Raw genomic sequence first — 13,869 nt, 5'->3', positions numbered from 1 at the left:
CGCTTAAGAATTTAATAGAGCTTGCCTTTTTTAAAGAAAACAACGACTGATATGCTCACTGGTCTCCGTTATTTCAACAATAAACATCTTTAAAATAATCTTTGAAGAAAGTTGGAGGTGCTGCGGGAAATGTCATTAGGGATGCCCCATTAGAAATCCAGGGGGAGGGGGGCTAGACCCCCCCAAAAAAAAAAAATCATCTGAAAGGGGCATAAGAATAAATATGGACCAAGGGGAATAAAAAAAAACTTTACTCAAAGAAGAAATAGGCCTAAATGCTTAATCGGGTTGTGATGGCAAGTTCAAACACTTCTCAGCATTATATTCTATTGAGCTTTCTGACAATTAAACTGAAGGATATGTAATCCTTTACTCTCTTTAATGACCTATTCCTAATTGTCTTTTCTTCATTATAAGATATAAAAATTTATGTATGGTACAAAAAATATTTATCTACTTTTTTGTTCTTCTTCTACTCTTCCACTCTTCCTCTTCTTGCCTTCTTTTTCTTCTTCTTTATTCATTGCCTTTCATCACACTATTGTCTCCCTTTACACATTGTTTATGTATGTGATGTATATGTTTCAATCGAATTCAATATCTGCTCAAGACCTAAAACGAAGTTATGGTAGACTAAAACGGTAGGAATAGAAGAATAGATGTAAGTGGTAGTATTGTGTTAATGTCAATACCATTCGGCCATGATTCGAAATATGAACAATGGCGATATGCATCTCGTTTTCTATTCATAAAGTGGAGACAGAAGTCTAGTCACAACAAACAATTGGTTTATATTTTTTCTATAATGTTCTGTCTGTTCTGAAAGTATATCCACACCAAGCAGTGTTTGTGAATGATGTGACCAATTATCAACAAGTCATATAATAGGTAATTTCAAGGTCGAGATTAATGTTTCAATTGACTTTTGGAACACTTGAAAAACATTGGTGTATGATTAGAAAAAAGTTGTCAATGTGACGCATTTCATAAGAATTTTTTACATAACCATAATTTGAGAAATAGTAAAATATGGATAAAGTAGATGGATGATAGTAATATGATTTGAACTCAACTAAGAGAAAAATAAGAAAAAAAATCGGCTTGAAACGTTTACTTCTAATCTATTGATCTATATGGATATGAAAAACGTAATATTACCACGTGAAATGATTAATTATATTACAACTGTTAATGATTTTAAGTTGGTTAACGATAGTGTGAGAGGTAAGACAGACCACAGGTGGTGCTACTAATGAAGGGTTTCCAGTCTGTCAGAAGGAAGTATACCTAGCGGGAACCTTACCTCTGACTCACCCACCACAGTGCAATGAATGACTGCCGACTGGGGTGAGGGGGTAGGGGAGGGGTGACCCCAAGGGAAGGTGGGGGAGGGGGCAAGATAGTGGAGAGGGGTATTGTGATGGGAGGGGAGGGGGTGAAAAAGGAGGGAGGAGGAGAACGACAGATGAAGAGGGAGAGAAAGAGAAAGAGAAAGAGAAAGCGAGTGTGTGGGTCTTTGCATGTGAAGAGAGACAAAGGGGTGTGTGCAAAAACAAACAGACAGTGAGAGGGGGAGACACAAACAGACAGTGAGAGGGGGAGACACAAACCGAGACAGACATACAGAGTATACTGAGTTGTGAGTACCTGTTTTATATAATCTTCAGATTTTCATACTTTTTAACTCAGTGTATTGAAACATTAAGGCTTAGTTGATCATCATCCGACATATCATTAAGTACCGGATGCAGCATACTGGGTTCCAAGTCTTCTATCATACAACAGAAGCAGCTTTTCAATCGTCACCATGGAAACAGACAGCCGACTGACAATGTATCCCCAAAATTTCATAATAGTTGATATACAAAATGATATTCATATATAAACAAGTAAGCATGGACAAGATAATGATGGGGGGAGAAAAATTGAGACCTGGAAAAATAGAAAGACACAAGGAAAGTGTTTGAAAGAAGTTCGAGGGTGGGGTAAAACGTGGGATGAAGTCACTCTCTCTCCTCTGCAAAAACGAAAACCATCAGAACGAAAATGCGTTTGCGCGCGCTCTCGATCGACGACCCCGAATCAATCACGATTCAGGCAATCCTCATTCAGTTTGCCGGTCTTTGGCTCAAATAGCTCCCGCATAATATTCTCCCCATATTGACAATGTAGGAGGGAATTCCCTGTTGTGACACGTGTAAGTTGTATTCGATTTTTATCTCTGTCAGCACGATATTCGGAAGTGAAAGTGTATTGGTTATTTACTTTTACGTTATTTTAATTTTAGCAGATGATAATAATTGCTGCTGGCATCATTTGGCTGTTGCTGCTTCACATCATTACGCAGGTATAGGCCTATTATGATAACTAGAGAAAGGACGTCCCATCATTTTTTTTTATCGTTGTCGTTTGTGTTCTTTTTTTATTTAAATACTCATCTTCATTTACCACAGTGGATTTAAATTTGTTGAATTTTACTTTTTGGAAACGAAAATCATATTTGTTTCTCGATGGCATCATCTACCTAACGAACGGATATTCCCCAATCATCAGATCATGTTAATTATATTACTAGCGTATATTCAATATCGAATATAAACGGGTATTAGTACAATCCTTCACCTGTTAACGCGTGCATATTATGTTTCTATTCCCGGTTACTAACACCTTGTGACATAATAGTAATATTGTGCTGCGTGTAATATAACATACTACGCCCTCATTTACTGACAATGCAGTTTACTATTTTCTGTTTTTTTTTGTCAGCTTTGCGGTAATGGAATAGCGGCTACAGAATCAGGGGGTGTGTCGACCGATGCTATCTTGATCCATGCAAAGTTATTACGAGAAAAAATCAGGACGATATTAGAGAGTTCTGTGCAGTATTTTCCATTTACAAACGGTAAGTTTTTGTATTCACTTTCATAATGGATGTCTTGATGACAACGGTAAAAAAAATTATGCATAGCTATTTCATTTTGCTTCTTTCTTGTATTCCCATTGATACCCACAATCAAAGTGTTGATTATTGTAATCATCATAATTGTCTTAATAGATATCAACCGATTGATGTAAAAATAATCATACAACCGATTATTGGAAAAATAATAATAAAAGATGCAGGCACTAGAGCCCACTCGGTTTTGACAATCATTTTAATATACACGAGTGTAATGTAAATACTAAAATGGAGATATATAGGCTTATATAGAATATATATTAGCATGCCTTCAACGATTTGTGCTAAACATCAGTAAAAGCCAACAGCGATGTTACTGATAAAGAATTTATTATATATTGATCAATACAGAGGGTCACGGATCACCCCCTCCGCCACATTGTAATATTCATCCAACGTTTTGCATTTATGTTTCAAAATGATTGATTATGATTATGGGTTTCGATACTTTTGAACTTTGTTGGGGGTGTCTTTTTCAAAATCATTAAATGGTGAATAATTATGATCTGTACGACAATGCTTCATCTTTTTATTCTCAACAAAGAAAATCACTTTTATTATCACAACAGATATTGGAGGCACTATATGAGATTTTGAAATGCCTTAACCGTTTCGTTATAATATAGATATATATATATATGAGTAAGATCGGATTATATGACAGGCTATTGGAAAACACCACCCCTAAAATGTTTATTACACTGTTAGAAAGTTTATCCTTAAAATAAAAGAAGTTCCTGCAGCAGAGTCTCGAGATCATCTGTAATCTTATTGAATTGCGTAATCTTACAGGAATTTGGTATTTGGTGTATGGAATCTTACAAATTTCCTTGAATAAAACACCCTTTTCCCCTTTTTTTAACAGACCTGTTATGTTAAATTGCAGAAAAAATCCTGTTTTATGAATTTACAGAATGATTCTGTTATTGCTTTCTGCAAAATCTTCTGTTTATTTTCTGTAAAATCACGGGTTTTTTAACAGTGTAGCAAAGAATGTTAATTTTTCTTGACAGTTGCAGATCCAGGGGGAGGGGCATATCCGGCCCATGCCCCCCCCCCCCTTTGAAATCCCGATTCTCCCCTAGTTCTTGATGTAAACAAAAAGTATTTCCTCTTGAATTGCTATTTTAGCCTGATGTATTCAGTGAATCAGAACTATCTTGAACGCCATACAGGAGAGTGATGATCATGGCGATTAGTGCCCACCAATCCTTGACAATCGTTGATATATCCATCACCATGACAACGGAGGTAAAATTCCCGAGCGAATAAACCTTCAGGTCGTGACGGAAAATGCATAAATTTGCACAAGGTTGGGTTGATGATAGGGACTTTCCTGAAATTTCATGTTCGATAGTAGGTTCCCAAGAAATGTTCGGGTGGAGAACTGGGGGGGGGGGGAAATATATGCTGACCATGTCAATAGAAATGCTTATTCAGTTTATTGATGATCAAGGAGACCACTTCTTATTTTGGTTGATCTCCATGTGCGTTATAGATAGAATGAAATTTCGCGTAACGAAAAGCAAATTGATCAATTTTCTACGACCAATTCCGTAAAGAAGTACTCGCTAAGTAAAAGTGGCAATTCCATAAAATGCAACCCCCATTGTATCAAAACTGCCCAATAATTCATGAAAGCATGAGAGCATTACAATTTCCCTTAATTCCTAGAAAGCAAAGAGAGTAACAATCAGTGGCGTATCTAGGATAAACGGCGCCGGGGCACGTGCCCCCCCCCCCCTGCCACTGGAAAGGACCCACATATTTGGTCAGACAAAAATTGCAAGGATGAAACCAACCCGATATGATTTTGGCATATATCAATACCGGTGACAAACAATCAATCTCTAACATCATGATTACAACTCGGCTAATTCTTTCAAACACCGCGATATCTATCGATTTTAACTATTGTGATGGACTCGAGTGTGGTGGTGTGACCTTAACCTGAACTTGCATGACTCATTATACCGAATTGATTAATTGAAATCATTCTTTTGTGATGTCCTCACCTATCCCAGACTCCACCCCCTTTCCCCAAAACACCATGTTTGCCCATAACCCCCCCCCCCCAAAAAAAAAGAGATGTATTTTTTTTTCATATCAGGGCATGATTGTTGCTATAAAAAATGACAAGGGAAAAGGGGGGGGGGTGATCCCGAAGCGGAAACCTTCGATCGGGCACCTCCCATTATCATTATCACATAGTAGTATAGTGTACATTTTTTTTAGTAAGGACGTGAGGCATATGATGCAGTATGTATGTATGACATTTTGTGTCAATGTAGAATTCGGAGAATTACAGAATGCTAGAAAAGAGGAGAGAGAGAGAGGTGGGGGGGGGGGGGGTAGATTCTCAAAAAGAGGCATTATAGCCAATGATAATTATGTTCAAGCTTAAAAAGACAAACAAATGTGCTAGAAACAAAATACATCATGCAGTACGTTGTTGACGCATTAAAAAAAATGCTGAGCTATCTGATTTAGTCAAAACTAGAAGAGTGTAATCATGCCTGAATTGGATTCGATCAAGTTGAATCTAATTTAAACTTTACCGTATGGTTTTCCACTTTGCCGTCTGCTCAAATACAGACATCACATTTTCACATTACCACTGAATTCCACTGTGGCTTGCATCGACAGTAGAACCATAGAGCTACTTTGGGCACTTTTGTATGTTTTACCAAAAATAAACTTATTGTTTAATTACCTAGAAAATATCATGTTTAAAAAAAAAACCTGTATGCATCCTTAATATTGATTCATTCTCTGATTGATACCAGTAAACAATATATGACCGCAAAATCTCGTTTTGAATTCATAAGGATAACACGGATAAAAATATATTACGTATGATTAAAAAGAAATTAAGGATTTAAGAATGGGATTAAATGAATTACAGAAAGGTTTGATTATTATTGGCAATTATGAAGTAAATATAAGCATAGTTTTTGTGTTTATCTTGCAATTAGAGCTTGCGTCTGTGATTGATAGTGCGGAACCAGTTACTGGAAATCTGTTTATGAATATCATTTTCCACTATCTGCCCATTTCCAGAGGCATCTGCAATTTGTAGAAAAAATACTGGTGAAATACTGGATCAAGATGATAAGTGGGACCTATTGGGCGTAACCATGGTAACGTACATTCTAAAAGAAAAAAGACACCAGTTGGAGTCACTAGGAGGACCACACCTTAGGTGTTAAAATTACATCATAGAGATTGAACTTAACACCACACAGAGTGTTGAATTAAAAACTACGGGTGTTGTATGACACCACTTTGTTTTAAACTATAACACCACAAATTAAACATCGCAGTAAAATACACAAAATGAAGGGCCAATTTAGCACTTACAGAGCTTGTATAGTGACTGTACTTCGGAGTACGGATTTTCTTGTCCAAATTTGAAATACTAATTCGGCATTCCGAAGTGCAGTATGCACTATACACGCTCTGGAAGTGCTAAATTAGCACTTTATTATTTCGTTATAGTGTATGTACACTATTAGCACCACAGTTTTGCTGTGTTTGTTATTGACAACTTGAATAGGACGATGTTTTTGCCCGACTGAACTACATATTTCGATATCAAAACAATTATCATTTACTACTCGAGCACAGAATCCTATAAGCATACACTGGATTAGTAACTTGATATTCCTAAACAAATGAGAGGCTTTGTGAATTTGGTTTCATTTTATGTTATGGTTTTAGTTTCGAATCTAAATAAAAAGTAATGAGCGTTGCCTTTGTATTTCAATGAAACCAAACTCATTAACTAATTCAGAGTCGATATTCATTCATTTCAATTCAAGTTTTGTGTGTACAGTGGTTGTGTTGTTAATTGATGCATACGCAGTGCTGATTTGCTGGTGCCCCTATTATGTCTATAGAGCTTTCGCACTGCTCTGATGAATTAGATATTGACAAGTGGAAAACATTTCAACGCACAAAATTATTCAGTTGCAATTATTGGTTGTGCGAAGTCAATCCGGTCAACGTATTGTGAGATTGTGCTTGCTTCTTTTAGAAGGATGCCTCTCCTATCACGAGCTTGGTTGCGGTACTCACATGTCTCTGATAAATCAGTCACCCGTCAACATGTGTGATCAGACAGTTGGTATGCTAGTCTGAAAATCAGACCTTCCATATCAAACTTCAATTACAGCCCAGATTTGTCCCCTGTGCTCATGTGCGGTCTCAGATTGATGTAACGGAACATGTGACCTCATCGATCACATTCTTTCTCTGCACGCTTCATTTTGAAGTCAAGTTTTACCGACATACTCTCAAAAAATGTGTATAGGTAGGGCGACCCCATCTCCTTCCCCGTTATTGGGAAGCTTTTCCACGTCAATAGAAATAATTCATTTATTAATTTACTAGAAATCGCTGATTACCATAATTGTTTCAACGCGTATTGGTTAATTATGGTAAAAAGCAAATGAAAAAATATGTGAAGTGGGCGATTCCCGTAACGGTCTAAACGGTGTCGTTGAGTGCTATCCAGTCATACCTGTGAGACCGACACGAGACCGATAGATATTACTACGCTATTACCATCGAGAAGTTATCGACCGGTTGATAGTCGGTTTCGATGTTGTGACTGTATATAAGTCGGGCTGGGGAATTAATGTGAAGGTCATTGATGATAGGTTAAGGTCAGTCATGTCCAACGAACACGTGATACGTTTTACAGCTGGTGGAATCATCAGCAAATTTTCTGCCATCAAAGAGCATACAAGCACGTCGAGAGCGCTGAGATGCCATCAAAGGAGTTACAAAGGCAGAGAAACGAGAAATGTTTAAGATTAATGACAGATTATCCAAAGCTTGACTATCAATGTGGGTGGTCCCCCTTTCGCTTCTGCGAGAAGAAAACAAAACCATTCATTAATTTCGTTGCAATCTTCTCTCCTGAGAGTATCTCGTATGAAATATTAATAGTAATGCAGCAGCAATACAGTAAACTAATTGTATCAGGTTTCCTGTAATTTTATAAATACCTTATAAGTTACCATGGTAACGATATTGCTAATCACCAACGATATCCAGCTATACGTACATCGTAACCTCGTTGAAAACCTTCGAATAGCCCTTGCAGTAAAGGCGATACCGGACATTATCAGTATATATTTTCAAAAATATAAAACGCTGCTTACATGTGCCCATCTGAAAATAATTAAGGAAAAATAAATTAAGCTTTCGAGAATGGTTCTGATGTTGATTGTACTGATATAAACTAAAAAATAATTTGGTTCTACATAATAATCAAATGAGAGATTTATTGAAAAGCTAGATGTATTTGTCGTTTTGTTGTTTTATTACTTTGCTCACCACATTATATAGAAAATGACTAACAACAAACTACCCGAGACAAATATAAAATTGCTTTTGGAGTATTTGTGATTTCGATAAGATCATTTAAACTGTATACAAAACATCTTCCTTTTTATGTATATTCAGTACAGCGACCTAAAATATAGGATATATCGAGACATCTTGTGATACATTTTCTTTTTTGAGATTAGTGTTTTGGCTTTTGTCAAGGAAGAAGTGAATTAAATCAATTTTCTCTCTTCTCGCTCGCAGACGCCAAAATCTAGAAATAACAGGAAGAACACGAAAACAGAAGCCAACGCGAAAAACGTGCGTTGACATACAGACTAAAGCATTTTGTTGGATAGTTTTAGCAAAGTTTTCATTTGTATATTTGATTTTTTTTTATTCTGGGGTAAGTGCTCATAATTTTTGTTAATAAATAAATTTAGTTCAGTCATAAATTTAGTTTATTCATTAATTATCAATTTAGTTCATTAAATTCATAAAAGGGTAATTTTGCGCTTGCATTCACTCTTGCTTTGCGCATTCACATTCACCATTTCCATACTGATTTCGATTGTAATGATTTGAATAGATGGTTTCATTCGAGCAAACATTACGTGAACTTTATTTCTGTCCTCAGTCGCACTCAAGAAAGAATTGTGATCAAACGCAACTCTGCAAGTCAGTCACATATTCAGTTTTAAACAATCAGAATGACAAAATTGAACTTGTTCATGATTGTTTGATCGTTACGTTTATCTGGTTAGAATCAGAAGACACTTTCATGAAGCGAGCAGTCACTAACGATATTTTTTAACTACAAGGATCCTTGTATAGGATTGGCTAATATCAAATCTGTACGTAAAGCTCACTGACATGACGGTTCGTGAAAACAACCCTTGGAAAGTGTACAGGTACGGGTGGGACAGCATCATGGTATCGATCAGTGATGAGACTGTGATAACTCACGTTACCATAGCAACCAATTAAGCGACGGAAGCTAGGCATCATCGGGAGTTCCTCGTCATCAGTGAATAGTTTTTGATATGCACCCACTGCATGGATAATCCCTCATTATATCAATTAATGAACCACTTAAACAAATAAAAATGTCCTATCGTGATCATTCATGGGCATGGAATACACTGTAAAAACTGAAGTGCTAATTTAGCACTTATACCTTGGTCACATTTGCTCTCCGGCGGCAGTACGGCGAGTCGAAAACGGCCGTTTTATTCATTTCTATTCAAACCACCTATACTTAGCTGGTACAAAATGTTAAAACGGCTGGTTTCGACTCGCCGTACGGCCTCCGTAGAACAAATGTCACCATGGTATTACAGTGCTTGTTTAGTGACTGCACTACGAGTGCTGATTTTCTAGTTCAAATTTAAACTAGAAAATCAGCACTCGTAGTGCAGTCCCTATACAAGCACTGAAAGTGGTAAATTAGCACTTCATTTTTTACAGTGTAGATGGGTCATGCTTTCATTTTCAATTTCAATAGATTATTATTATCTTATTTTTTCAAAATTGGTTAAGAACCCGAACGCTTGCATGATGCTATCCTGAGATGGATACACAGCAAAAACTGGTGTGTTAACCGGTGTACATAGAGGATCGCACCAGTTATTTTACTGCGGTGTTAAATTGACAGTGATACTTTAACACCTATAGGTGTTATTACAGCACCTTTGGTCGTTACATTTACACTCTTTGGTGTTATGGGTTGTTATTTCAATCTTTAGGGTGTAATTTTAACACCTCAGGGTGTGGTCCTCTATAGACACCAATGGTGCCACTTTTAACACTACAGCTTTTACAGAGTAACATCAGTTGACATTAAAATTGATGCAGATCTGATTCCGAGAATGTTATGATTGATCATCATTTCATAAGAACACTTCACAGCGATTTTTACCAGAATTTCATGGCTAAATAATATATACCAACACTTCAGATAATTCTGAAGGATTTGAGCTTATTTTAAGGTTTGGAACTGTGATAGAATAACAAATTCATGCTTAAGTTCAATTGTTAATTTTAGTTTCATTTGTTTATCAATAGTATGAAAAAACAGCAACAACAAACCGAAACAACCGACCCCAAAGAAATGAACAAATTATAAAATTAATCACTGCTAAGATAAAGTAGACTGACTCAAGGAAATATGAATGGGGAGGGGAACGGGGGCTTTATCATTCAAACTTGACAAGGAGGAACTTGCGATTAAACTATGAACGTAATTGTGTCGCAGACACTGTTCGAAACAATACTATCCTTGTCATGATTTTGAAGAAGTGAGTTCTGTGCTCATATTATGTAACTTTCTATTTAAATATCTATGAATTTAATGATAGTTACTTATGTGAGTGTGTACTATGTTTTGACTCAATCTAAATATATCATAAAACGAATCTGGGAACATGTACTTGAATTTCCGGTACTTAAAACATATTTTGAATATTGATAAAAGTCGAATATAGTAGGTTCTTGGAATTTAAAAAGAAGATGACTTTTGGCCTACGAAACTCTGTTGAATCAATCCAATCATACATAATTCATGTAATGATTACATAGTTGTGGTTTGCAGGGAGCATATGCCTACATGCAAATATTCCGTAGAATAGACGTAGAAATGCGTCACGAGCACGAAATATCAACATGGCATTTCGGAATATGATCAACAGTAATGTGATAGTGTTGAAATGGACATTGACCGAAATACATTTACTTTGAACATTAAACTTGTGTGAATAAGTACCAATGAGAAATTTGTAAAGATAACAGGAAATAGGTTGATCTGCTTGTTCTATTCGTCAGTGAAAATAACATATTTTTCTAATCATTTTTCGTGGATAATGGCCTAATGTTTTCAAAATTTCTTGTTGGACTTTATCAGGGAAAAAAAATATCCGGTTATTTGTAATATGAACGTCATTTGATGGCACACAGTAAAAAAAATACAACGCTGTGGAACCTTCAGTAATTGTTTAAACAGTTTAAACAAGTGTTTAAATCTTAAGCAACAAAGTTCAATTTTCAATATCTAGTCTTCAATAAATTAAACATGATTGTTTAAACGGGTAAACAAATACTTTAAGGTTCATATAATAAACAGCGTTGTATAAAATCTTAAACAGCGATTTTACTGTGCAAGTATATACATGTATGTAAATGCATATTCCCCAACAGGTTATTATACCATTGTAACAGAATATTAATTTCATAAAATTGGTCATGGTGTAGAACTATTTGGAAGTGCCCTTTTGACGAAAGAGAATGAAATTTTATCCTTTGTTTACACCTCATTTTGAAAATATTTCAGCTCCCCCACGGACGGTGACGAATGTCGATTGTTGTAAAAACGACAAATGTCTATTATCATTCTATGTTTAATCAAGTTTGATGTGATACCCATCCCTTGTAGGGTGGGCAGTAGACATATGATTAACCATATAAAAAGCGTGTATGGATTCACAAAATCATAGGCTTTTAAAAAAAATGGGAAAACAAACTAAATAAAATTGAATTGATGAAAAAGTATTCATAAGTATAACAAATATCGATTGAAAATTATGTGTCTTTAACATGATTTTGATTGATTCGTGCGGTCGTGATAGTTTGTTGTACAACCTTAAATCCGGTAACATATTCACACATTAATCATTACACATGTCATGTTCATTTCTTGAATCAATGTCATATCATATTGTCCGAATGAGATGTTTGCAAGCTGAAGCCTCTATTTGATAGTTACTGCTTTTATTTTATTTTTCCTTTCTACTTTATATTTTTGTAATTGTCAGGGAGATTTTCTAGAGCGGAAACGCATTACCCTGTTTCTCTTTTCGATGCAGAAATGACTGCTTTGCTTTAAATTTGTTAGTGTCAATATTGATTGATGAGTCTCATTGGATAACAAATCTATCAGTTTTATGTCGTTTCACTATTGACAGTTTGTTTAACATAATGCTCTACGTAAAAGTATATTGTGGCTGATGATCCTTTTGTTTTGGGCAGGGATATGGTAAAAGTTTGTACATGGACTAATAGGTCCATGGTTTGTCCGAGAAAAGGTATATCAATTATTGTCGCTGGGAGAAAATGACACGTAACCATTCATTTGTCATGGACCATGGTAAGATTTTTTTTTTTTTATAGTCATGATTGTTGTCTGGTTGTTGTAGTAGTTGTTGTAATATAGTTGCACTAGCGGATCCAGGGGGAGGGAGCAAATGCCCCCTCCCCCTTTAAAAGTGAAGACTTTTTTTTTTACTTGTCAAACTTTTTAGTGGACGAAGTGTCTTTAATCTTTTGTTAAAAACCTATTTTTTTTTGCTTGTCAATTTTTTCCTCGGGAAATTGTGCCGTCCCCCCTTTTGGAAAATCCTGGATCCGCCCCTGAGTTGTTGTACTACTTGTAGTACATTACATTACATTCTAAAAGTTCTTTCCACTCGGATGATCATAACGTAAATAAACCAGACTCGTCGTGATATAACGGTACGCCACGCATGTGCCAAGATGACAAGTGGGCGTGGTCGCTTTGGTATTTAAAACAATTCAATGGCGGTTAGTCTCCCATCATCATTCGTCATCAATCGAATAGAGATGCCCCTATAGGAGTGACTCACATACCGTTGAAATCAATGTTTAGATGTGGTAGACCAATCAAATACCATGATATTGATTGCTTTTCTCTTAAAATTGATTTTAGTTGGTAGTGAATCACCTCTGGTAAATCCCCTTTGCTCACTGTCCTTGTTGATAATACGGCCAATGCTACAGTCCTACCAACGAAATCGACTCAAAACCGTCCGATTGTATGTCATTGGTAATAATATGACAATGTTGCTGTGATCGGTTTTGGAAACTTGAGTCAATCCTGCTGTGACTGGCCTAAAGAAGGTCGTCTGGAATTGATTCGCAATCATTGATTGTGGGCGAGAGATATAAGACTAATTAGAGCAGCCAGAGGAGATAACATGATTTTCGTGTAAAGGTAGATTTGTAGAAAGATATATGCAGTGTATCTTCAGAAGACAAAGGGAAGACCTGTTGGATTGTTATTTTTTACATGGACATGGATAACTTGTAGTATGTGTATTGTCAGATCTGCTACTGTATTCAAACGGATAGATCGGAGTGTTAAAATTTCATCGCTTCATGAAGTTGAAATTAGCATACAGTTATTGTTTGCGATTTGCTGGTGAGTGTATATTAAGTAAGTGATTAGAAATTATGAGAAAAAATTATTAGTATTTTTGTCTGCATGATAAACGATCATAAAATTGTATGCTTTTAGGAACTTATACCGTAACTTATCTTGTCCGGCGAGGCTAAACCTTCACATTTATAATTTGAGAGTTTTAAATAATGGACATTATTCATTCGTAGAAGTAAATAACTTAACATTTAGGTAATCTCTCGTATCCCCCACCCGATAACATGCCCCTTTTTTAAGAGGGGATGTCATATGATTACAACACCAAAACACGTTTAGGTTTATTGGTGGTGTTTTAACAGTCTGCGTCGTAGACATGGTAGATACTATACTTTAATTCTGTTTAGTCGTA

General features: G+C 36.0%; 1 protein-coding gene across 2 annotated transcripts in view; it reads left to right on the top strand.

Annotated features, from left to right (window-relative positions):
- The first annotated feature begins 2,829 nt into the window (after positions 1–2,829).
- The window catches only part of LOC121427420 (E3 ubiquitin-protein ligase Trim36-like), a 32,153-nt gene continuing 21,113 nt past the window's right edge, over positions 2,830–13,869 (top strand). Inside the window, exon 1 of one of the 2 annotated variants that reach the window (XM_041623805.1) lies at positions 2,830–2,902. Coding sequence is in view for 1 of the 2 variants with exons in the window: in XM_041623804.1 (XP_041479738.1) it covers positions 13,460–13,502 (43 nt within the window). In the remaining variant the exon portion in view is untranslated. Of the gene's footprint in view, positions 2,903–13,432; positions 13,503–13,869 lie in introns of those variants that run through there. The other variant, XM_041623804.1, reaches the window with a different exon arrangement.

This window comes from Lytechinus variegatus, chromosome 14 (genome assembly GCF_018143015.1).
Source record: "Lytechinus variegatus isolate NC3 chromosome 14, Lvar_3.0, whole genome shotgun sequence".
In the NCBI taxonomy this organism is placed as follows: domain Eukaryota; kingdom Metazoa; phylum Echinodermata; class Echinoidea; order Temnopleuroida; family Toxopneustidae; genus Lytechinus; species Lytechinus variegatus.
The sequence above is the reverse complement of the archived record's forward strand: the minus strand, read 5'-3'. Positions and strand labels throughout refer to the sequence as shown.